Raw genomic sequence first — 23333 nt, 5'->3', positions numbered from 1 at the left:
TTAAATATTCTATTAAGAGTCTTGCTGGCTTTGGATTTGGGTTTTGTTTAGTTGTTTTGTTTTGTTTTGAATTTGGGTATGGCTGCTAGCTCTGGAGAATGATAATTTAATGTAGCAAAAGAGGGGTACAAATTATTATCCTGTGATTCTTAGCTATTTGCTACCGATTGTCTGTTGAATGATGAGTTTCTGATTTAATTGTCGGTACTAATAGGGAAAGTGTTTTGAATTTGTTGTGTTTTTAATTCAAAGTTTTTACTTTGGGAGCCTGTTTATTTTCTGATGAGAGTTAAAATGTTTGGTTTAGTTTTCAAAAGCCACAGTGTGCTCAAAACTTAATGCTCCCTTTGCATAATTAAGGATTTGAGTCTTGCTAGGTTAACCTGGCAGGTCCCTAATTGCAACGGCATCCCCAAATATCCTGAAATTACCCACTGATTACTTTGGATTTACTTGATCAATCATTTTTGAGAATGCAGACTGAGTTTTAGTAGGATGTAAACAGAAAACATACCTCTTCTCAGACATAGCTTCTGCCTCTGTTCTGATTCCAAACATCACACAGTGAGACATGTTTAATTTATGCTTTTTGGTCTTTGCTTTCTTTAAATAGAGAACTTTTAAGCTAATGATAACTCCTCTTATCTTTGTGGTGGGTAGTAGTTTACGAGGTGCTTCTCTCACAACAGTCCTGTGAGGGAGGAAGTAGATATGTCATCCCAATTTTCAGATAATGAAGGTGCCGAAAAATTAAGTCACTTGTCCCCAATTAAAGCCAACCATGCCCGAGCTCCTACACCAGTAACCCTTCCTTATTTTTTATGCCACCTCCCAAAACCATATATAAGCATAAGTAAGGCTTAAAACTTCACATGAGAGTAATTCCTGCTTCTCTTTTAAAATGAAACTTAATTTCCTTTATCTACATAAGAAACATGTGCTGTTTGAGATGTCTTCTTACTCGGGTGCCATAAACAGTTGTTTCTTTTGCACTGCAGTTCCTAAAATGGGATCCACATTTTATTCCATATCTAATCCCTAAAATGAGAAATCCTTATAAGCTGTTAAATCTGTATTAAAACTGTAGTGCATTTTGCAAAAAGCACTGTGAGAGGTGGTTTATTAACATTCTTGATGAAACATTTTGGCGAGCAATTTTGCTAATTTCCCTTTTTTAAAAAATGTTTTGCAGGCACCTGAATGGACAGAAGAGGACCTCAGCCAGCTGACAAGAAGTATGGTTAAGTTCCCAGGGGGGACCCCAGGTCGATGGGAAAAGATTGCTCACGAATTGGGTCGATCAGTGACAGATGTGAGTTCACTCAGATTTGCATTGTATGAAGAATGACAAACCAGAACAAGACAGGCTATGGAGAAGAAGGCAGACGTAGATGGGCTCCGACATTGTGTTTCAGGAAGGCTGCGATCCTTTTAGGACCTGGAAGTGAACCATTAACTAACTCAGCAAAAAGCAGATGTCCAAGGTCCCCTGCTCCACAATTAACAGCTGTAACTGATCAGCTGGATGGGGGCTTCCAGGCTTAGAGAGTGGAGCTACTGTAATTTAATCACAGCAAAACTATGACAATTTGGGTGTTTAGAGCGATCCCTTCTAACCATGAAAGAACTTAGCAGTGAAATGCAATTATATTTCAACTGGATTTTGAATATATATATATATATATATATATATATATATGAATATACATACACATATGTAATATATATTTACATAAACTCATATAGACAGCTATTTGTATCTAAACAGGTGGTTTTCATTAACGGAATTAAAAATTGTTTAATGGCCCCAAAGGTAATTTTGCCTTTTGTACAAAGTCAATACCTTCCAATTTAATGGTATATGTAATCAGAATGATAAAATGATTGGTTATACCAAAAAGTTTATGCTAAAACTTTTTTGTTATTTTCCTAGAAAACTAGGAAAGGCAGGAGCTTCTTATTTTTTATTTATTCTTATATATTTTAAAAAACAAAGCAAAAAATATTCTTAGCAATAGTTTTGAATAGCCATACTCCATGGATAACTTATGATAGAGCTGGAGAGCTTAATGGAGGCAAATCGAATAAGTGCTTGAAGGGACCTTGGTGTTCATGATCTGGTTTCCATGTTCTATAGCTTAGAGTCAAAGACTTGAAGATTCAGGAGCCAGGAGATCCAGGTTTTGAACCCTGATGTTTTTACTCCCAATGCAGGGCTCTTTACACTAGACTTTATTATGCTTTCCAGTGTCCATAGTATTTATTTTGGGTCTTGATTTAAACTCAAGGAAAAACCTGGCAAAAAATGGCTCATGGGCCATTTATAATAAAGCCAATTAATCACATGCATTTAGAAGTCATTTTCTTGGTAAATTTCCACATTTTGCTTTTGGAAACTAATGGGAACTTGGAAGGACTGCTGTCAAGCTTCTTTTCATTTTGAAGGATGTAAATGAAATGACATGTTTGGAGAGTGAGATTATGGGGTGGGGGGGAGGGGAAGCCTAATCCTGAGAGTCAGAGGCTATAGAGGCTTGTTTCAACTCCTTGGTGCCTGTATGACTGTGAGTAAGTCATGAACCTCCCTGGCCATCAAGTTTTCTCCTCTCTACAATAAGGGGGCTTCTTCCAACACTAAATCTCAGAATTCTGTCTTAATCTATATCAATTGTGCCATTTTTTTAAAGTTATAATTCCTCCCTTATAAGAACTAAAGAGACTATATTAGAGTCTTGAATTGCATATTATGCTAGGTTGAAAGACAAAGGTTTGAAAACATAACAGTTAAGATTTATGCCCTGGGAACAGTTGTAGAATGTCTCATTTTCTGGGAAACGACTATTGTCTTGAAACTGACTAGAGAATGATGATTTTTTTTTTTTTAAGAGTCTTTCTACTCCTGAGACTGCCAGAGGAGGGAAATGTTTTATTCACTTTCCAATTGTTTGTCAATCTTAAGATAAAGTGATTTCTGGATAATCACAGTCCAAAAAAAAATCTAGAAAGAATAGAAAGCTTTACCATGGAACCCTTCTCTCTGGAAGTTATTCAGAATGGTTTATGTTGTTATGGTTTGGGCCTTGTGTTTGCTAAAAATTACTTATGAAAATGGAAAGTTATGTTTTCTTGAAGAGTGTGAAATTGTGGCACTTTTCTCAAAGCACTGGTTTCTAAGATCAGATAATTTTTAATTTTGACTTTGATGGGGTAGGGAAGGGAATAAACATTTATATAGAGCTTCCTATGTGCTAGGCCTTGTGCTCCCTAGCAGCTTGATGAAACCAAGTGATGAGCCTCGAAATGTATTGGGGAAAGAACTGGATTTGCAATCAGTGGATTTCTCTTATCCTAGAGGATACCACAGGGAGCATCACAGAGCACAGAGGTTTGGACCTAAAGTTAGGAAGACATTAAGTTCAAATGCAGCTTCTGACACTTACTAGGAACGGAACCATTTCTATTTGCCTCAATTTCCTCAACTGTAAAATGGGGATGATAACAGCACCTACCTCCCAGAATTGTAGGGAAGACAACTGAGATAAGAATTCTCAAATACTTTAGCATAGTGCCTGACACATTAGGTGCTTCATAAGTGTTTATCTTCCCCTTCTCTGTGAAATAAGAGGGATACACTCTGATCTCTAAGCCCCTCTCTGAGAACCATGATTCTCTTAATTTTTCTACAATATGTCATTTAAATTGGTTAGGAAACTATTTGAAGATTAAGTTTTCGGGCTTTTCGAGGGTTTTTTTGTTAAAAATTACCACCCAAAAATCTCGTGAGAGGCAAAAATGCTCTGTATTTTGTTTGAGAGCCAAGTGTAGAGAAAGCAGTGAACCAAAATATGATAATGAGAATAAGAAATATTTAGAATGCATGAAATGTACCTGATGGTGTTTGGAATAGCCAAGTTAGGATGTTAAAGACTGAGGGAGTTGTGGTGGTGGGAGTCTATGTAAAGTGCAGCCCTGGCAGAGCTGCTGTATCTTCCTGCAAGGGGAGGGGGGGGGGGATGGCGAAACAAGATCTCTTCTTTTGTATAAAGTCATATATGCTGGTGATGATCCCTGGTCCAGCTTTAATCCGATAGTTACAGCAGTTTCTAAAGAAGTTTAAATAGTTGCCCATGGCAGCTACATTTTCCTTTCTCTCCTGGCAGGGACCAACTAGGACACTGGCATTTTAAAATGAATTTTATAACTCCAAGAACATAGCACACATTTCTAAGATGGCATGATCAGTGATTCTGAATTGTTACATCCTCCCCCCCCCCCATCTCTATGACTTTCTTTGTCATATACACAACACATATAGGTTTGCTCTGCATTTCCATTCTATTAGTGCCTTTTTCATAGATGAAAACAGGACATTCCATTCTAAGAGCACAAGCAAAAATTAGCTAACTCGGGCCAAAACAGAGCAGTTTTAGCCTCTGTAGCTTTATATATCTTCCAGGCACAGAAGGATGCAGAGGAGAACTTGTGGTTTAGTATGTGACTTTTAAATCTCATTGATTCCAGTCAAAATGGCTTTGAACAGCTGGACTGGCATTTTAAATGAAAACTGGTACAACTTTAACAATAATAATAAGAACAACTCTCATCTATTTGGTCTTGTTATTAATTAGATTTGTTTTCATCAGACATTTGATTATGAAAAGGAAAACCAGTGCACTTTTTACTGTAATCAAAACTCCTGCCTGCTGACCTGGTTACCTGTATGGTACAGCCTCCACACATCTGTTCTTTGACCCATTTTCCTTGTTGAATTTGTAGCTGCAGGCTTAGTTCTCATTCCTATCCTTGAATGCTTAGAGAAACAATTGACCTTTAAAAAAAAAAAATCATAAATTCTACAATTGGATTGTCAGTGATTTAGTGATTCAGTGATTTGGATTGTCAGTGGATTTATTGTGAAAAACCCATTTTAATCCTCAATTAGGAAAGAGGTTTTAAGTGTATTACTGTCAAATTAACATTGAGTTAGATTGCTAAATTCTAACCCAGATGAATACAAGTAATGTCATTAGCTTCCTTTTTTTTTTTTTTTTTTTTTTTTTAATTAAGACAAAGCATAAGTATCTTTTAGCTCTGATATACCTAACCTGATAATGTAATGTGACCAGACAAGACCTACCTTAGTCTGGATAAAATGCTTAAAATGTTAATTTATGCCTTTCAGCAAATAATTTTGGTAACCACAAAGGGTGCTTAAAATTGTAAAAACAACAGAGGAAACAAAAACTGTCTGGCATGCAAAACAGACTTTAATGTGATTATTAACTGCAGGTTTTCTAAATTAAAGGCAGGAGGATCTCCGATTTCCTATTTGGGAAGTCATATCATTCACTTGCCTGAAAGGATGTAAACTGATTCTACTTCCCTGGGTGGCTACTAATCTCCTGCATTTTGGTTGCGATAACAGACTGATAGGGGCTTTGCCGCCTGCTTGGAAAAAGGTCCAGGTAGGCAGCAAAACAATGGACAGGTGGAGAGATTGAAGCCGACTTTTCTAATTAGCATGAGGCCACAGTGTGAGGTAAGAGGTGTACACTTAGATAAGCTGCCCCATATGTCAAAAGAAAGATGATAAAATGATTAACATCCTTTGAACTATGTAGCTTCAACTGGGAGACTAGATTCATTTGGAAAATCTGAATTTTATTGGTCTGAAAATGCATAATTATATTGCCTACTTAAAAACAAGATTCAATATATGTAGGGGACAGATGTAGATTTTTTTTTTTTTTGAAACTGTAACCATAACCAGTTGGTCAACAAGTAAATACTTGTTAAGTACCCACTAGATGTTAGTCACTGTGGTAGGTACTGAAATACAAGTAAAAATAATGAAGCCTATTCACAATGAGCTTATATTCTAATGAGAAAGCAAGTATGTATAGAAATATAAAGTTTAAAAGATACATATATACACATATGTGTATATATGCATGCACAAAGTAATTAAATAGAAATTATTTTGGGAAGGCACACAATAAGAGTTGAGGGTATTAAAAAAAAAAAAAGCTTCAAGAAGAACTTGGTTGTCTAAGCTAGGAGGCAGAGGGAAGGAAGAAATATATTTCAGGCATGAGGAGTAGGTTAGGGTCAGATTGTGTAAGGTTTTAAAAGCTAAACAGAGGAGTTTGCATTTTATTCCAGAGGCAAGAGGAAGTGACTGGAACTAGCTTAGTAGGGGAATCACATGGGCAGATCTGCACTTAAAAGAAAACTATTTTGACTGCAGCATATAGGATGGACTATAGTAGAAAGAGATTTGAGTCAAAGATCAATTTTGGAAGGCTGTGGTAATAACCTAGGTAAGAGATGATGTGGAATAGAACCAAGGTGGAAGCCCTGTAAGTAGAGAATAAGTTGGGAAGGCAGATATAGCAAAAATTAATCAACTTATTGGATATTGGAGTGATGAAGAGTCAAGAACTCGTCACAATACTGAAGTTATAAACCTGGGAGACCAGGAGAGTGGAGAAAGGAGAGAGATAGAAAAAAAAAAAGGGGGGGGGGGAGAGAAGGGGAGAAAGGGAGACAGAGACAAAGAAAGAGAGAGACAGAAAGGAGACAAAAAAAGAAAGGGGAGAAAGAGAGAAAGGAGGAAAGCAGAGAGAGACAGAAAGCAATAAGAGACCATTTATAACATTAAAGGCAGCAGATAGAGATGAGCTGAATCTATTAGTCAAATTGCAAAGGACTGAAGAGAGAAAAGAAAAAAGCAGAGGCAGTAAATGTAAACAGCTCTTTCACAGTTTATCTGAAAAAGACATGATAGCTTGAAGGGAGAGCAAGTTCTAATAAATAGTTTTATTTGTTAGAGACTTGAGTAAATTTAAAACAGAAGGGAAAGAAATCTAAAACAGAAGGGAAACAAAATTATGAAGTAGAGAAAGTTGTTTTAAAAAATCCTCTCCTTTTCTTTCTATTCATCTGCTTCTTTGCCTACCCACATTCATTTTCCTGACTCTCTCCCAGAATATATTTTGTATGTGTTTTGCATTTATTTATCTGTGTTAAGATAAATTGTCCCCCTCCAATAGAATGTAAACTCCCTGAAGGCAGTACTGTTTTATATTTATGTCCCAAGTGCCTTGCATGGTGCCTAAGCCATAGTAGACATTTAATCCTTGTTGAATGAGTGAATCTCAAAAAAGAAATCACAAGCTAGCTATATATTTATTATATGAAAACAGAATTTGTAATGGACAATTTAAAACCAAACTGACCCAGAGTGATGAGTCATCAGAGAGAACCTAGGGAAGACTGGACATCATTGTATTGGTCTGAAACAAAAAGTCCTAGCATTTATTTTTTTTTTTATCATGGGCTCCTTTTAGAATCTGGTGAAGTCTCTGGATCCTTCTCAGAATAATATTTTAAGTAATTGAAGAAAATGCAAAATTTCAATTAGAAGTTAGTGAAAATGAAGGTGTAACTTTTTATTCCATCTAAGTTCATAGACCTTTTGTAATCTAGCCATAGAAAACCACTGGTCTGAGATTCTTTTATTAAGCTGACATACTAAGGAAGGCTTCCAACAAATTGAGGGCTTGGAGAGATCCTTCAGACAGGAAGTCTAAACCTGAAAACAAAGCGGAAGGGATTCTGTTTCTGGCCATCAGATGGAGCTAATGTAATGCATAAGGGCAATGAGGGGGGAAATGATACCTGCCATTTGAAGTCCTTTGGTCTTTGGGAAGATTTAGCTGAGTTGTATTGGTGGCCATTAGGCTCCTAGGGAAGCCTAAGTTGAGATGTTAAAGAAGGCTGAAGAAGTTTAGCCTCCAAGAGAATGTAATCAACCAGAATTAACTAAGTAATTCTGAATAAATAAACTCTCAGGATAGCTATGAAGGAAGCCAAAAAAAGATAGTGGTTCATCTGAAATCGAGGGGAAGAGACATTGGAAAGTAGAAAAGGGCTCATACATTTAGAAAGAAATCCAGGGAACTAAGAAAAATTTGTTTCTGTGAGTGAGATGGAGGATATTCTGGATCCCCTCACTCTGAAGCAGGCAAGAATAAAGAGCAGAACCAAGAAGATTGTCTCCAACTGCACCTAGAAGCAGTGTCAATGCAACTGTCTTGGATTAGAAGTTTCATCTTTATTTAACATCTACTCATCAATATAGGGTTAAAGCAAGGAAGAAAGCATGGGGTAGGAGTAGGACTGTGGCAACCAACCTCATTCCCAGCTGGTTTCTAGTTAAGTTTGAATCGGCAAATCATGATTTATAAATTTGCCTTCTCCATTTTGTTTTTAGTTTTTCTTTTCTCAGTATATTTCTTTTAAGAGAAAGAAACACGTCCCCACATTTCCCCATGGAGATGTAGGGAAATCCATTCCTCCTTGCATCTGCTGTTGCATTAGCAACAATGGAACCGGCTCCAGAATCTAGAAAAAGCCAGGAGAACCAAGGCAGCTCCAAGGAGAACTGAAGGACTAGCTTCTCTCTCCCCTTCCTCCCAACTTGGCTCTGTCTGCTGCCTCACTTCTCCTTCTCAAAAGAATCATTCCCCAAGGCATCCTCACGGGTGACTGACACTTTTCAGTGTCAGACAAATGGGGAGTTTCTCCATTCAGGGTAATCTCTAAAACAGTATAGTCATATATGTCCTGGACAGACCAGCATTGAAAGAAGAGCTTTGTTTTCCCATGGGTTTGGAATCATGGACTGGGCACGCACTGGCTTTTCCTCCAAGAGTCATAGTGACTTCCCGACTCGGTGACATTGCCTAAGTGCTTCCCGAAGATAAGCTGCCTTTTGAAGCTGGACTGAGGAGGAGGAGGAGGAGGAGGAGGTGCCAAATGGAAAAGGCACAGGGCTGCCATCAGAGAGCTTAGGATCCAGTCTGGGGAGCTAGAGAACAAAGCGCACAGGACGCATCCAAATGTTAGAGTTCTCAGAAAAGAGTGAGCCAATCTTGCTTGCTGGAACTCTATCTTCCCAGAAATCAGCAGGTGTCAGGATCACTAAATGTCTTTATTCTAGATCTTTACCGTTGCCTCCAACGCCAGGTCACGAGTGCAAGTGAGCGTGAGTTCCACCACCCAAGTTTCTCTTACTCCTCCCACACAAGTCACTTCCCCCTCTTTGTCCCACCAATCAAGTCAGCACAGAACAGCTGGGGAGGGTCAACCTTCAAACAAGTTAATAGGGAACCGTCCAAATGGCAATTAGTCTCACGTGCTTCATTATCCAAGTGCATTGCTCAGTTCTAGCCCTTTGCATCTCCCGCTTTCTTTTGTTTTAGACCACAGGAGGTCGCACCATCCCTGACTTTTCAGGAGGGGAGATGAAAGCACTAAAAAGGAGATAATCACGCCCTCCCTGACATCTCAGGAAGGGAGATGAAAAGCACCAAAGAGAAGTGGGGATTTGCTAGCAGGTTTCTGGATTGAAGGGCCTTATTAGAGACAAGTATGCACAAACCCATCAACATGGGAGTTATTACACAAGCACATAGCAATAACGCAGAGGCTATTAGTGGTGACTCTCCCCACAGTCAGTGCAGACTCAATGTGGTGTAACAAACAGGAATTGTACATGCAAATAGTGACATAACAAACAATATAAATCAACATGGTATTGTAAGAGATTTCCACAAGTCCTAGAAGGAGGGTATGTAAACATCAGTCACACATACCCCTTCTTCAGCAACCGAGAGATAGTCCAAAACCAATCTATTGTCCATTGCTTCACTGTTAGGGAATCCAATGATCCCCACAAGTTTTTGAAGTCCCACATCAGTCTTTTTATATGATAGGGAATCCAATGATTCCTGAGGACTTTCAGTCCTACAATAGTCTTATGATGTCTCAGAGAATCCAATGATTCCTGAGGATTTTCAAGTCCTACAACAGTCTTATGATGTCTCAGAGAATCCAATGATTCCTGAGGACTTTCAGTCCTACAATAGTCTTATGATGTCTCAGAGAATCCAATGATTCCTGAGGATTTTCAAGTCCTACAACAGTCTTATGATGTCTCAGAGAATCCAATGATTCCTGAGGATTTTCAAGTCCTACAACACTCTTATGATGTCTCAGAGAATCCAATGATTCCTGAGGACTTTCAGTCCTACAATAGTCTTATGATATCTCAGAGAATCCAATGATTCCTGAGGATTTCAGTCCTACAATAGTCTTATGATGTCTCAGAGAATCCAATGATTCCTGAGGATTTTCAAGTCCAACAGTTTTTGATGTCCATAGGTCAAATGCCATAACTGTCAGGTTCTTTCAGTGGTGGGCACAGTCAGCAACCGAACCACCCGATGTTTCTTGGGCCTTCTCCTTCGTTTCAAGGGTCTGCTCTGTCTCTCTCCGATGCTCGTTGGCACCCATCTGATTCCTTCTCCTTCTGTAGAGATACAAGCAACCCTCTCCCCCAGGCAGTTAACCTATCTAATCCCTTCCATTCACCACTTTCTGGGTCTCTCCACATCACTTGGAGATTATCTAAAGACAGTGGAGCTGCTCGCACTGGACACTGCCCTTCTGGTGGGTTATAAAACCTGTCTGCTGGAGTCAGTGCATCTTTGTCAAAAATTTAAAAATTAATGGTATAGAGAACTAAATTTAGAAGTTCTCTATGGTTACCCATGGCTCCCCTTTTCTTTTGTTTTTGGAGGAGTGTCTTAATATCTCTGTTTCTTCTCTCTACTATTGCCTGCCCTTGAGGATTAAAGGGTATGCCCGTGGTATGTAAAATCTTATACTGTGCACAAAAGTGTGTAAAATGTTTAGAAGTATATGCAGGTCCATTGTCTGTTTTTATTGCTTGTGGCACACCCATAATTGCAAATGCTTGTATAAGGAATTCAGTTACCACTTGGGCTGTCTCTTTTGCTGCTGGCATTGCAAATGTGAATCCTGAAAAGGTGTCTACCACGACTTGGATAAAAGATAGACGACCAAAAGATTTATAATGGGTCACATCCATTTGCCAAATTTCATTAGGTCTCAAACCACGAGGGTTCTTCCCTGGAGGGTGTGTAGGAGCATGGAAAGGAAGGCAAGCTGTACAGGCTTTTACTATGCTCCTAGCTTCTTCTCTTGTTATTCCAAACTGCAAACGTAAAGCTCGGGCAGCCTGATGATATTTAGAATGAGATTCTTGTGCTTCTTGAAATAAAGGAGTACTGGCCAGCATGGTTAGAAGGCTATCTGTCTTTGAATTACCATCAAAAATAGGACCTGGAAGTCCACTATGGGAGTGGACATGCAAAATATAAATCTTACCTGGATACTTTCTCACTTGCTCTTGAAGCTCTTTAAAGAGCTGATATATATTAGAGGCTACAAATTTTATTTGGGCTGTGGCAATTCTTTGTACCACACCTACTGAATAGGCCGAATCAGATATTATATTTATGTCTCCCGGATAATAAGCAAGAGCTAGAATGATTGCATACAATTCATTCTGCTGAGTGGACTGAAAAGGAGTTCTGATTACTCTCTTTATAGTTAATACACAGCACAAATATTATGTTTGGATGCATCTGTAAAGATAGTTGGTCCTTTAAGAGGAACTTTAGAAACCTTTTCTTCAAGAATCCATTGCCAATTATGTAACAGTCTGGTTATCTTTAATGGAGACCCGTGTGCAAAATTTGGAGCCATGGTTAATAAAATTTGCCACTCTGGGATGGTTCCGCAGCACACATTAATTTGTGCATTAATATAAAAGGTGTATATCTTGTCAGGTCTTGTCCCAGATAATTGTACTGCTCGATTAATGGCCTTTAATAAAATTCTAGCCACAAGCACTGGGTAAGGAATAAGGATTTGTTCTGGTTGTGCTGGGAGGTTCACCCACTCTATCACACTGTCTCCTTGATGAAGGACTGCTGTGGGTGCCTCTTGTGTAGCAAAAACTGATATTTCCAAGGGTTTTTGAATGACTCTTTCAACCACATTGGATAAAGCCAGTTCAACTTGTCTCAAAGCCTCTTGAGCTTCTTTTGTAAGCTGGCGTGGTGAATTTAAAGCACTGTCTCCCCTTAAAATGTCACATAATGGTTGCAATTGACAGGTAGTCAAGCCTAGGACAGGACGCATCCATTGGATATCTCCTATCAATTTCTGGAAGTCATTTAAGGTGTTTAGCTTCTTTGTTCTTAAGGAGAGTTTTTGTACTGTAAGCACCTTAGGCTATACTTCATATCCTAAATATTGAAAAGGAGCATGTCTTTGAATCTTTTCTGAAGCTATGTGCAATTTATAATTCCTTAGTGTTTCTATGGTTTTTTGTAGACATGCTTCTAACATTTGTTCCTCAGGTACACATCCCAATATATCATCCATGTAATGTAATAACATTACTTTTGGAAATGCTTTTCTTACTGGACTAAGAGCAGCAGCAACATACATTTGACACATAGTAAGGCTGTTTTTCCTTCCCTGTGGCAAAACTGTCCATTCATATCTTTTATAAGGCTCAGCTAAGTTAACGCTGGGCACTGAAAAGGCAAATCTTTTCATATCCTCCTTATCTAGAGGGATAGAATAGAAACAATCCTTAATGTCTATAACCCACAGAGGCCATTCTCTAGGCAACTGAGTAGGAGATGGAAGTCCAGGCTGAAGAGTTCCCATAGTTTCCATCTGTTCATTTAACTTTCTTAAATCAGTCAACATTCTCCATTTTCCAGATTTCTTTTTTACAACAAATACTGGGGAATTCCAAGGACTTAGAGAAGGTTGTAAGTGTCCTTGGTCAAGTTGTTCCTGTACTATGTCTAATAAGGCCTGAATTTTATCGCTACCTAAGGGCCACTGTTCTATCCACACTGGTGTATCAGTTTTCCACTGAATAGGAACTGGTGAAAGTGCAGGTAGGCCTTCAACAGCAGCCCTGCCTAAAAAACCGAAGTACTCATTTTTAACCCTAATTGTTGTAAAATGTCTCTTCCCCATAGATTGATGGGGATTTTTTCAACTATAAAAGGAGTAAAAACTCCTGTTTCACCTTCAAATACCCTTCTTAAAGGGGTAGCACTAACTTCAGCTGCTATTGATCCTCCTACCCCAGACATGTAGGTGTCTGCCTTTTTCTTTGGCCAGTGACTGGGCCAGTTGGCACCTCTAATGACTGTGCGATCTGCACCTGTGTCCACCAATCCTTCTAATGGTATGCCATTTATATAGATGGTGAGCATAGGTCGGTCAGCTGTCACAGCTGCTGTCCAGTATATTCCTGGGTTTTGCTGCTTGGAGTCCGAACATGGGTGACTGTCACCAGGTTGCTTATTAGGAGTCTGTATCAATAAACCCGATGCTACTACTTCCCCTGGTTGATAAGTCACACATTGTCTCCCTGTGTTAGTGACTGGGATATTATCTACACATTCCCCAGTTTCCCACATCAGTGTATGAATGAACACTGTTTTGTAAGTATTCTCAGGAGGTGAAATGGTCAAGCCTGCTGTGCCTGGAGGCAAGGGATCCATAGGTTGGAGAGGAACAGATTTCACCTCTCCAGGGGGTATCTCAATTGTCCCAGCTGCATACAACTCTATCCTCCCTAATTGTAGTCCCTTTCTCCCATCATGTTGCTTCCTGGCTGACTGATTGTGTAATCCCTTTCTCCCCTCAGATGGCTTCCTGGCTGATTGGGCATGTCTGGGTATTGCACTTGGAGGCACTCTCTGGGTGCCATTGGCTTCCATCATGTCCCAAGTGTTTTTTGCCTGGGGCCCTGGAGCTGGGCCCCTCATCCTGTTTCCCTGAATCAGTCTACACTCTGATGCCCAATGGAGTCCTCTGTTGCATTTTGGACATGGGGTTTTGGGTCTTGTTCTCCCAGCCTGTCTTCTCACTCTGTCTCTATGCCAACATTGAGCTTTCAGATGGCCTACTTTACCACATTGAAAGCATTGACGAGTCTCTCTGGAAACCCCTTGCCAAAAGGGATCCTGTCTCCCCATGTTGGGAAGTCTGCATCATAGCCTGGCTATAAAAGGTATTTGTCCCCATTGTGGCACAGCGTCTTATGATCTCCTCTAAAGGAGCATCCCTACACAGTCCTAGTATAATCCTTCTACAAACCTCATTGGCATTGTCTCTAGCAAGTTGCCTTACCAAAGTGTCTGTTACTTCATTTTCACCATTAGTCTGTATGACAGCTGTCTGCAAATGTGCCACAAAATCAGCAAAGGGTTCATTTGGTCCCTGTACAATTTTTGTGTAGGTCTCACCCTTGTAGTTTTTACTGGGGAGAGAAGCCCATGCTTTGATAGCAGCAGCAGCAATTTGCTCAAATGCTGTTATGGAGTAATTGATCTGTACTGAAGCGTCTGCATAAGAACCTACACCTGGTAGTAGGTCACAGGTGATTGAAGTATTAACTCCCCTTTGACTATTTCGTTGGGCTTGAATCCTACAGAGCTCACTATATTCAGAAAACTACAACAAATTTTGTCCAGGTTCTAAGCACACTTTTGCAATGACTTTCCAGTCACTAGGGGGTTAAGGTTTCATAAGCCAAATTGTGTATTAACATCTTAACCTAATTTGATGTAGCCCCAAAGACAGTGCAAGATTTTTTCAGGTTTTTAAGGACATCCATATTAAAAGGAGCATATCTTCTACTCTCTTGACCTGTAGAATTATACTGTTGAATCACGGGAAAAATTTGAAGTTTGAAATCATTATCTACTTCTTTTCCATTTTCAATTGCTTCAATAAGCCCTCTTTCTAATCTAGTTACAGGAGTGGGCAGTTGTTGGGAGGGGGGGCTCTGTGTGGGAGGACGGGGGGGGGGGGGGGGGGCCCGCTGATGATGTCACCGCCCCTCCCACTACTCCTCCTTCCTCCGTCCCTGAAGGTGGAGTGGATGTGGGCTGATCAATAATCTGCTCTCTAGGTGGGGTTGAAATTTCTCCCAGACAGAGTCAACACACTCAGATTCCTCATTCAAATCCCTTTACCCTCTGGCAATGTCCTGAGTTTGCCTTTCTTCTATCTTTAGTTCCTCACGCTTCCTTCTCGGTGCCTTTTTCCTTCTCCTAAACTCTGCTCGATAGCTTAAGTCTAATAGAATCACGTTGTATAGATAAAATACCTCTGGGAAAATTGGACAAAGCCCATTTTTTGAGTAAAATTCTTTCATTTCAAGTCCCACTAGCTTCCATTTATCTATACGTAGTTTTTCTTCATTTAAGAACCAAGGGGACGTGCGAATCAATGAGTGTAAGAGATTATTCATTTGTGGGATGGGAACAAGTAAACTTTTCTCATCAATTATCTTAATTATATCCTCTATAGCATTGCTAGATGAGGCAGGGACTGGGGTTGGAGCAGGATTTACCTAACATCTGCCCCATCTCAGTTACTAGAGATTGCTGATTTAGTCCTTAACAAGGTAAGTTCCTTATTTCTATTAGAATACTCACTTCGGTGGAAGTAGGGTGCCAGCCACACGTTGGACGCCAAATGCTGGAACTCTATCTTCCCAGAAATCAGCAGGTGTCAGGATCACTAAATGTCTTTATTCTAGATCTTTACTGTCGCCTCCAACGCCAGGTCACGAGTGAGCGTGAGTTCTACCACCCAAGTTTCTCTTACTCCTCCCACACAAGTCACTTCCCCCTCTTTGTCCCACCAATCAAGTCAGCACAGAACAGCTGGGGAGGGTCAACCTTCAAACAAGTTAATAGGGAACCGTCCAATTGGCAATTAGTCTCACGTGCTTCATTATCCAAGTGCTTTGCTCAGTTCTAGCCCTTTACACTTGCTGATCCTACTGATCTCACATTTGAATTGGGTTAAGGATGGGAATGCACAGGAAGCATCCCAAGCAAGACCACAACAAGGAGGAAAATGAGAGAAAAAGGTTGGAGCCAGGTTTTGGACAAAGACAAAGGAGCAGGGAACTTGCTGAGTGACAAGCAGGGCGTGGTCACAGAAGGATGCGAAGGCAAACACAGACACAAGGAAGGTTTGTCTGGCAGAAAGGTGACTTCATGCCAATTCACTGGATGGTTACCCAGGGCCTTTTGGCTGTAGGTCCAGTGCTGGGAGCTGTGGATTCAAAGATAAAAATGAAATTCCCTGTCCTCAAGAAACTTGTAGTCTGTTATGGGGTGGTACCGTGTGCCCATTTAAGTAAATAGAAGCTAATTTGGGTGGGGAGAAAATGTGGCCAGCTGGAGAGAAGAGGGAGCTACTCATGAAGGATCTTGAGCCTTAAAGACAAGAAAAGCTTCTAGAAGAAGACAGGGCTAAGGAGGGACTTATGCAGGTGCCCTGAAGGAGATGAAGCATCACATTCAGGGAAAAGCTGGCTTGGTCTGGTTTGGCTGGAATAGAGTTTGTGAAGGACAATAGTTTAAGAATAATTGTTGTTATGATAGTTAGCACTGTGCAAAGCACTTTAAACATATTATCGCTTCTGATTGACAGAATCCTGGAAGGTAGATATAATCATTATCCCATTTTACAGGTAAGGCAACTGAGGTAAATAGGTTAAGTGATTTCCCCAAGGTCACATGGCCTAATTCCAGTGCCAGCCCTGTAACCACGAGCCCCTTCGCTTGCTAAGTAATGTGACAAAAGTATGGAAGGGAAGTTCAGAAGTCCCAGACTTAGGCTATCACGTTTTATCCTAATGCCTCCGAGATGCCCTGAAGGTTTCCTAACAGTATGTGACCTGTGTCTAGGCCTGTGCCTCGGAAAGGTGGCTTTGGATGTATATGATGGAGAGGTGTAAAAGAGCCTGTTGTAAAAGTACAGGGGGGGATGCATGCAGCCTTTGTCATGGGGGAGGGGATGGAAGCAGCACAGTCCAGCAATTCTCATGTCTGGTGGAGAGATGGTTTCACATAATCTCAAGAGCTGGAATTCTTAATTTGAGATCCATGAACGTGTTGGGGGGTTTTAAATTAAAAACTAATTTTATAATAAATATATGATAAATTAAACATGTTGAATATGCAGTTTGTTAATTGTATAATGTATAACTTTACTTCAAAATAATTGTTTTTTATGTATTTTAATTAAGCATTTAAAAGTATCATTTTGAGAAAGGGTCAGTAGGTTTCCCCAGAATGCCAGAATTAGGTAAGTCTTGCTGCTCTAGAGTAATGAGCAGTCTGGGAAATCTGCATTCAGATCCTAACCTCTTGATGTGTATTAGCTGTGACATTGTGCAAATTGTTTAACTTCTCTGAGGCTCGGTTTCTTCATCTGTCAGTGAATCCATCTCTTCTTCCTCATCACTAAACTCTGGGGACTCCTCATCGCCTCCAGGATCCAACAGAAAATCCTCGCTTTGACGTATTGAAAAGCCAGGCTTTGGACCTGGCCCCTTCCTAAGAAGACTTGTAGTCTTTCCTCTGCACACCCTCTTGATGCAGGGACCCTGGCCCCTGGGGCAGCACCCTCTCTCCACATCGCTGCCTTGGGCTTCCCACTTCTTGCAAGCAGCCTTCCCTCATCCTCCTTCCTCTTAGTACCCCCTTCTAAGGTCCCAGCCATCCCATCTTTATCTTACTTGTTCCTAGTTGTTGCCTGTCGCCTCCCCCATTAGACTGTAAGCTCCTGGAGTGCAGGGACTGGCTTTTGGCTTTGTCTCTCTATCGCTCAGCACAATGTCTAATATGCTGTAGTTGGCTAACAAATGTTTATTGACTAAGTGACTAGGCACTTAATAAATCTTGGTAGACTGACTCATCTCACTTGCATTTCACAGACTATCCCTCTTCTTTCTTAGAGAGCTCATCCCTAAAAATAAAGGGAAGGGGCGATACTTCATTAAAATAACCTAGTCTAGCATTAACCAAATCTGATATTATATGCAGTGTTCCACACCTGGAGCCCCCCATATGTGCAAAAAAAGGAAGGGAGTTCATTGTCATGAAACTAAGCTTCAGATCAACCCATGGCATTGTTTTCATTATGATGTTTTTTTTCTCTCCATTGCTGTGAGGTATTTTTTCCTGTTGTTTCTTTCCTTTTGCATTAGTCTACATATATCTTCCAATGCTTTTCTATATTCTCCATAAGATCACAATGCAGTAATATTCCAGTATGTCCAATTACCACAAATCAGTGGCAATCTGCTTTATTTTCACTTCTCGGCTGCTACAAGAAATACTGACATCCATATTTTATTGATTCAGGAACTTTCTTTTTATTCTTGTCCTTCTTGGGTGATCTCTGAGTCAGTCGATTTTTTTTTTTTAATTATGTTCCCAAATTGCTTCCAAGAATAGTTGGACTAATTCATAATTCCACCAGTAATGTATTAGTGTTACTAAACTCTCACTATTTCTATCTTCTTTCAATCTTGGAATTATTGGAGAGGGGGGAGCAGTTGTATCAAAAAGTAATGTGGATAAAGTGCTAATTATAGAGTCAGGACCCTGAGTCCAGGTTCTGCCTATCCTGGTTGTATGATACTGAGCAAGAGATATAATAATAATCTCACTTTACAAATATTATTTCACTTGATCCTCACAACTCTGGAAAGTCGGTGTTATTATTAGCCCTATCTTACAGATGAGAATACTGAGGCAAGCAGATAAAGTGACTTCCTCAGTGTCACATCTGACATATACTACTAGACATCTGAAATCATATTTAAACGTAGGTCTTCCTGGCTCCAGGCCTGGCATTCTATCCACTGAGTTAGTTACCTCCCTGCCTGATTTAACCTCTCTGTTCTCTCAGCAATTCTCTAGCACCATAAATTGCAAAAAAGATGCTGATCTGCATTGGTGAAGAGAATTTCTTTATCTGGGAGTTCCCTCTATCAATAAAATCAGAGATCCATCCCAATCCCTTGAGCCTATTTCTCTTAATGATTCTAAGTCACTTTATAGTTGCTCTAAGTCAGTGGTCCTCAAACTTTTTAAATAGGGGACCAGTACACTGTCCCTCAGACCATTAGAGGGCCGGAGTGTAGTAAAAACAAAAGCTCACACTCTGTCTCCGCCCCTCAGCCCATTTGCCATAACCCCGTGGGCCGCATAAATGTCCTCAGAGGGCCTCATGTGGCATGCAGGCTGTAATTTGAGAACCCCTGATCTAAGTAATGATTTCTTTATTTTTTTTTATAATTTGTAATATTTTTTTGAGAATTGCTTATACATAAGAATTATTTCCTTAAGTACTTATCTATTGTGAAAAAGCTTTTGATACTATTTATTTCTGTTATTTTTCAGTATAGCTTGGCTATCAGACTGCCATATATATTTAATGTAATTTCCCCCCCCAGTTTAATAACTTTCCTTCTTATCCTTGTTGTATTCATTTTATTTGTGCAAAAGCTTTTCAATTTCATGCAAATGAACTTTGTTTATCTTTTGTGATACTTTCTATATCTTCTGTTAGAAATTATCCACCTAACCATAATTGTGAGAAATACTTATTTGTTTTTTCTGATTTTTGTAATGATCTACAAGCTTTAATAATCAAATCCAAGATCCATTTTGAGCTTATTGGGTATAAAATATAAGATTTTGATCCAAACCTAATTTCTGCCAAATTAGTTTCCAGTTTTCTCAGCAATTATGATCAAATAGGATATTCTTCCTCAAGTAATTTATGTTCTCTTACAAACCAAATATTTGAATGTTAAAAGCACAGCAGTAGACTTTATTTGATTAACATATTTGTAGACTATATTTGATTATAATATTGCAAATCCATAGTTTTCCCTTCCCAGTTCACCTGATGGCCAATCCTCTGGTGATGAGGTTCATCATGTCTTTATTGACTGAAACTCACATATCATAAGCTTTTAGTGTTCAATTAAAATGCATTCTATAATCCCATGAATACATATGGAACCTGATTTAATTCATATTCTATGATATAGAATGAAATGTTGAAGGGATTATATCATAAAAGTATCATTCTTAGTATTCTAAGCATAACCCTTTTCTTGGTCTACTAAGGTAGTTTATAACAGGCTTTTACTCCATCCTCCTCATTTCTCATTATTTTTTTTAACATCTTTAGCAAAGTCTAGCACAAGACAGAGCAGTTCTGCCATCAAGAGTCCTTGATGCACGATATCAGTGATTTCTTGATGCCTTTAGAATTTTCTCTTTGGACTGATGACTGAACTAAGAAGAGAGAGGCTGAAAGAAGTTATCCTTTGAGAAGTCTTAATTGGTTATTGAGATAAAGTTCATACTGACCATTTCGCACAATAAAAGCAATATGCTTCATGATTGTTGTTCATTATCCAGGTAAAAGCAATGCTTTCCCATCTCCCTTAGTTTCACTGCTATTATGTGGCTATTTCTTCCAGCTCCCCCCCCCCCCACTCCAAATATGAAAGATAAAGTTTTATTCTGTGTGGTTTCCAGGCCAAATAAAACCAACATCCATGGAAACTGGTATAAGATCACAGACCAAGGGACTAGAAAAAAGAACCTTAGAACTAAAAGAAACCAGGCCCTTGAAAAGTAAGGAAGCCTAATGATCCAGGACCTAGTGCTTTTGCTCTGGGAAGTTATTGGTTTTCACTGCCATAAGATGTGCCATTATTCATACAATTAAGAGTAAGGCAGTTTGATAACGATTGGGTAGCTGGTTAGCCATTTTAGTGGCATAATAAACTAAAATAAAATCTTTAGAATTAATTTACCACATAAATGTAACAAACCTTTTTTATCCATGAAGTAGCAATAAAAGCACTTCTGTCCCTATCAAAGTTAAAAACAAACAAGAAGGTTTAGTTCCCTTTTATTAATGATAAGAGTCAGCATTGTATGCAAACACCAAAAGACCAAGTCCTATACCTGCCACACAATGGTTTGAACTTTACTCAGACCTTCAGCTCTCTTCATCTGTAAAATGGTAGAGGTTAGCTTGATTTCTAAGGTTTCTTCCAGCTCAAAAACTACAGGAATCTTTGGTGTTTTTTTTTATTTTATATGGTAACATCTTCTGCTCCTTCTAGCGAGGCAGATGATCCAGAGAGGAGTTTTAGAGAGATTGAAGGCATATTAAGGACATGAACAACACACTGTTTCCCACCAGGTGGAAACCTGTTTGAGTGCATTATTTAATGTTCAGGTAACAAATTGCAATTTGGATTTGAAAGCAAAAACATTAATTCTCAGCAAGTGGCAAGTGCTAAGTTTGAAAAGAAAATTAACCAAAAATAAATATGAGCAAATGAGAGTAATGAATTTCACAGTTGCATAATTTTCATTATCAGCTTAGGAGTTAAAATATCACCATTCTTCTAGGATGGGTTTGAATATGGTGAAACACAGATCACTGTTACCAGCCACTTTAAGTTGTATCAGGAAAAGAGGAATGGGGTCATGCAGTTTGTTTTGGCACATTTTGTTTCCTGTTGTTTTTCTAAAACATCTCTAGATCTGAAAGGAGTCACGTTCAAGAGCCTTTGATTCTTCTTAATTCTTCTTAATTCCATAATCCTTAAGTCCATTGTAAGTTCTCAATTTCAAAAAATCTTTAAGAAAAGGAGATAGCTAATTCCCCAACTGATAAATGATCAATAATATGAGTGGGCACATTCTTCAGAGGAAAAGATACAGGCTATCAGTAATCATATTAAGAAAAAAATACTCTAAATTAGTGGTGTCAGACTCTGTGAGTCTAAATTATCTATGTTGTATTTTATGTTTATTTATTTTTAAAACATTCCCCAATTTTTCCTCTGGTTCAGACAGCATTCAGGACACATGAGGCCAGATTTAACTTCTCTAAATCAGTAATAATTAGAGAAATGCACATTAAAACAATTCTGAGGTTCTGTTTCACATCTATCAGATTAGCAAAGTTAGCAAAAAAAGGAAAATGACAAATACCTATGGGAAAATCAACACTTTAATGCAGTTTTTGTAGAGCTGTGAACTCATCTAGCCATCATGGAAAGCAATGTAGAATTATACCCAAAAGACTATTAAATTTTGTATACCCTTCAACCCAGGAATACCACTACTCCACTACTGCAATGATACTTCAAATAGATAAAAAAAAAAAAAAAAAAAAAAATTACTGTGTACAATTTATATCAGCTTTTTTTTTTTTTTCAGTGTCGAATAATAGGAAACAAAAGGTGTGGGATTTTTTGTTTTTTACTTGTGTTTTTATTTTGTGTTTTTAAATTTAATTTTGTGTTTCAATTGCTGAATGGCTGAGCAAGTTATGGTATATAAATGTGGTAAAATACTGTTATCCTTCAAGAAATGATGAAAGGATTAGTTTCAGAAAAACCTGGAAAGTTGTGTATAAACTGATGCAGATTGAAATGAGCAGAACCACAACAACAATTTTTAAAGTATGACAATTTTGTAGAGACAAGTACCTTTGAAAGCCTTAGGAATACTGATTAATCTATGACTGGCTGTGATTCCAGAGTACCCTTGATGAAACAAGCTATCTACTTCTTATCAAAGAGGTAATGGACTCAGAGTGAAGATTGTGATATGAGCTTTTTGGACCAATGTAGAAATTTGTTTTGCTCAACCATACATGTTTGTAACAGGGCTGTTTTTCTTGTTTTCCCAAGGGAGAAGGTGGAAGAGAGAAAAGGTAGATTTTTCTTGATTCAAAAAAAAAAAATTAAAAGGATAGCTAAATACTTTGATGAAATGATTCAAATATATATACAAATGCAACCACCACACATTATCATAGAATTTCAGTACTAAAAAAAATCCCAGAGGCTACTTCATCTCTGAAAATGGATCCCTTCCACACCAAGCCCAACATGTCATTATCTAACCTTTGCTTGAATACCTCCAATGAGAAGGAGCCCATTAACTCCCATTCTGGGATCACTATAATTATAATGTTAGATTTTCCAGTTAACAAATGTGATTCTTCTTCTATGGTGACTGCTGTTGAAATTCTTGAAAACGCTATCAAGTTCCCCAATCTTTTCCAGGCTAAATATCCACAGCTCCTTCAGCCATTCTTCATTTGCTTGAATTTAATGCGCTTTTCACCATCACCTTTCTCTGGACTCCAACATTGCCTTTCCTAAATTATAGTGCTCAGAAATGGACACAATTCTCTAGTCAGGCAGTAAACGTTCGGTGGGTCTACGGTATGCCAAGCATTATGCTGAGCACTAGGGATGCAGAGAAATGGGAGGAAAGACAGTCCTTGATTTCTTTCTTTCTTTTTTTTTTTTTTTAATTATATATATATTTTTTATAATATTATCCCTTGTATTCATTTTTCCAAATTATCCCCCCCTCCCTCTATTCCCTCCCCCCGATGACAGGCAATCCCATACATTTTACATGTGTTACAATATAGTCTAGATACAATACATGTGTGTGAATATCATTTTCTTGTTGCACAATAAGCATTAGATTCCGAAG

The 23333-nt window shown here is 38.8% G+C and overlaps 1 protein-coding gene across 2 annotated transcripts in view; it reads left to right on the top strand.

Annotated features, from left to right (window-relative positions):
• DNAJC1 (DnaJ heat shock protein family (Hsp40) member C1) overlaps positions 1-23333 on the top strand; it is a 268260-nt gene that overhangs the window by 215551 nt on the left and 29376 nt on the right. For both annotated transcript variants that reach the window (XM_074266897.1, XM_074266898.1), the window contains one exon: positions 1193-1312. In XM_074266897.1, the coding sequence (XP_074122998.1) occupies positions 1193-1312 (120 nt within the window). The remainder of the gene's footprint in view (positions 1-1192; positions 1313-23333) is intronic.

The sequence above is a fragment of the Sminthopsis crassicaudata genome, chromosome 5, assembly GCF_048593235.1.
Source record: "Sminthopsis crassicaudata isolate SCR6 chromosome 5, ASM4859323v1, whole genome shotgun sequence".
In the NCBI taxonomy this organism is placed as follows: Eukaryota; Metazoa; Chordata; class Mammalia; order Dasyuromorphia; family Dasyuridae; genus Sminthopsis; species Sminthopsis crassicaudata.
This window is presented reverse-complemented; position numbering and strand designations above follow the sequence as displayed.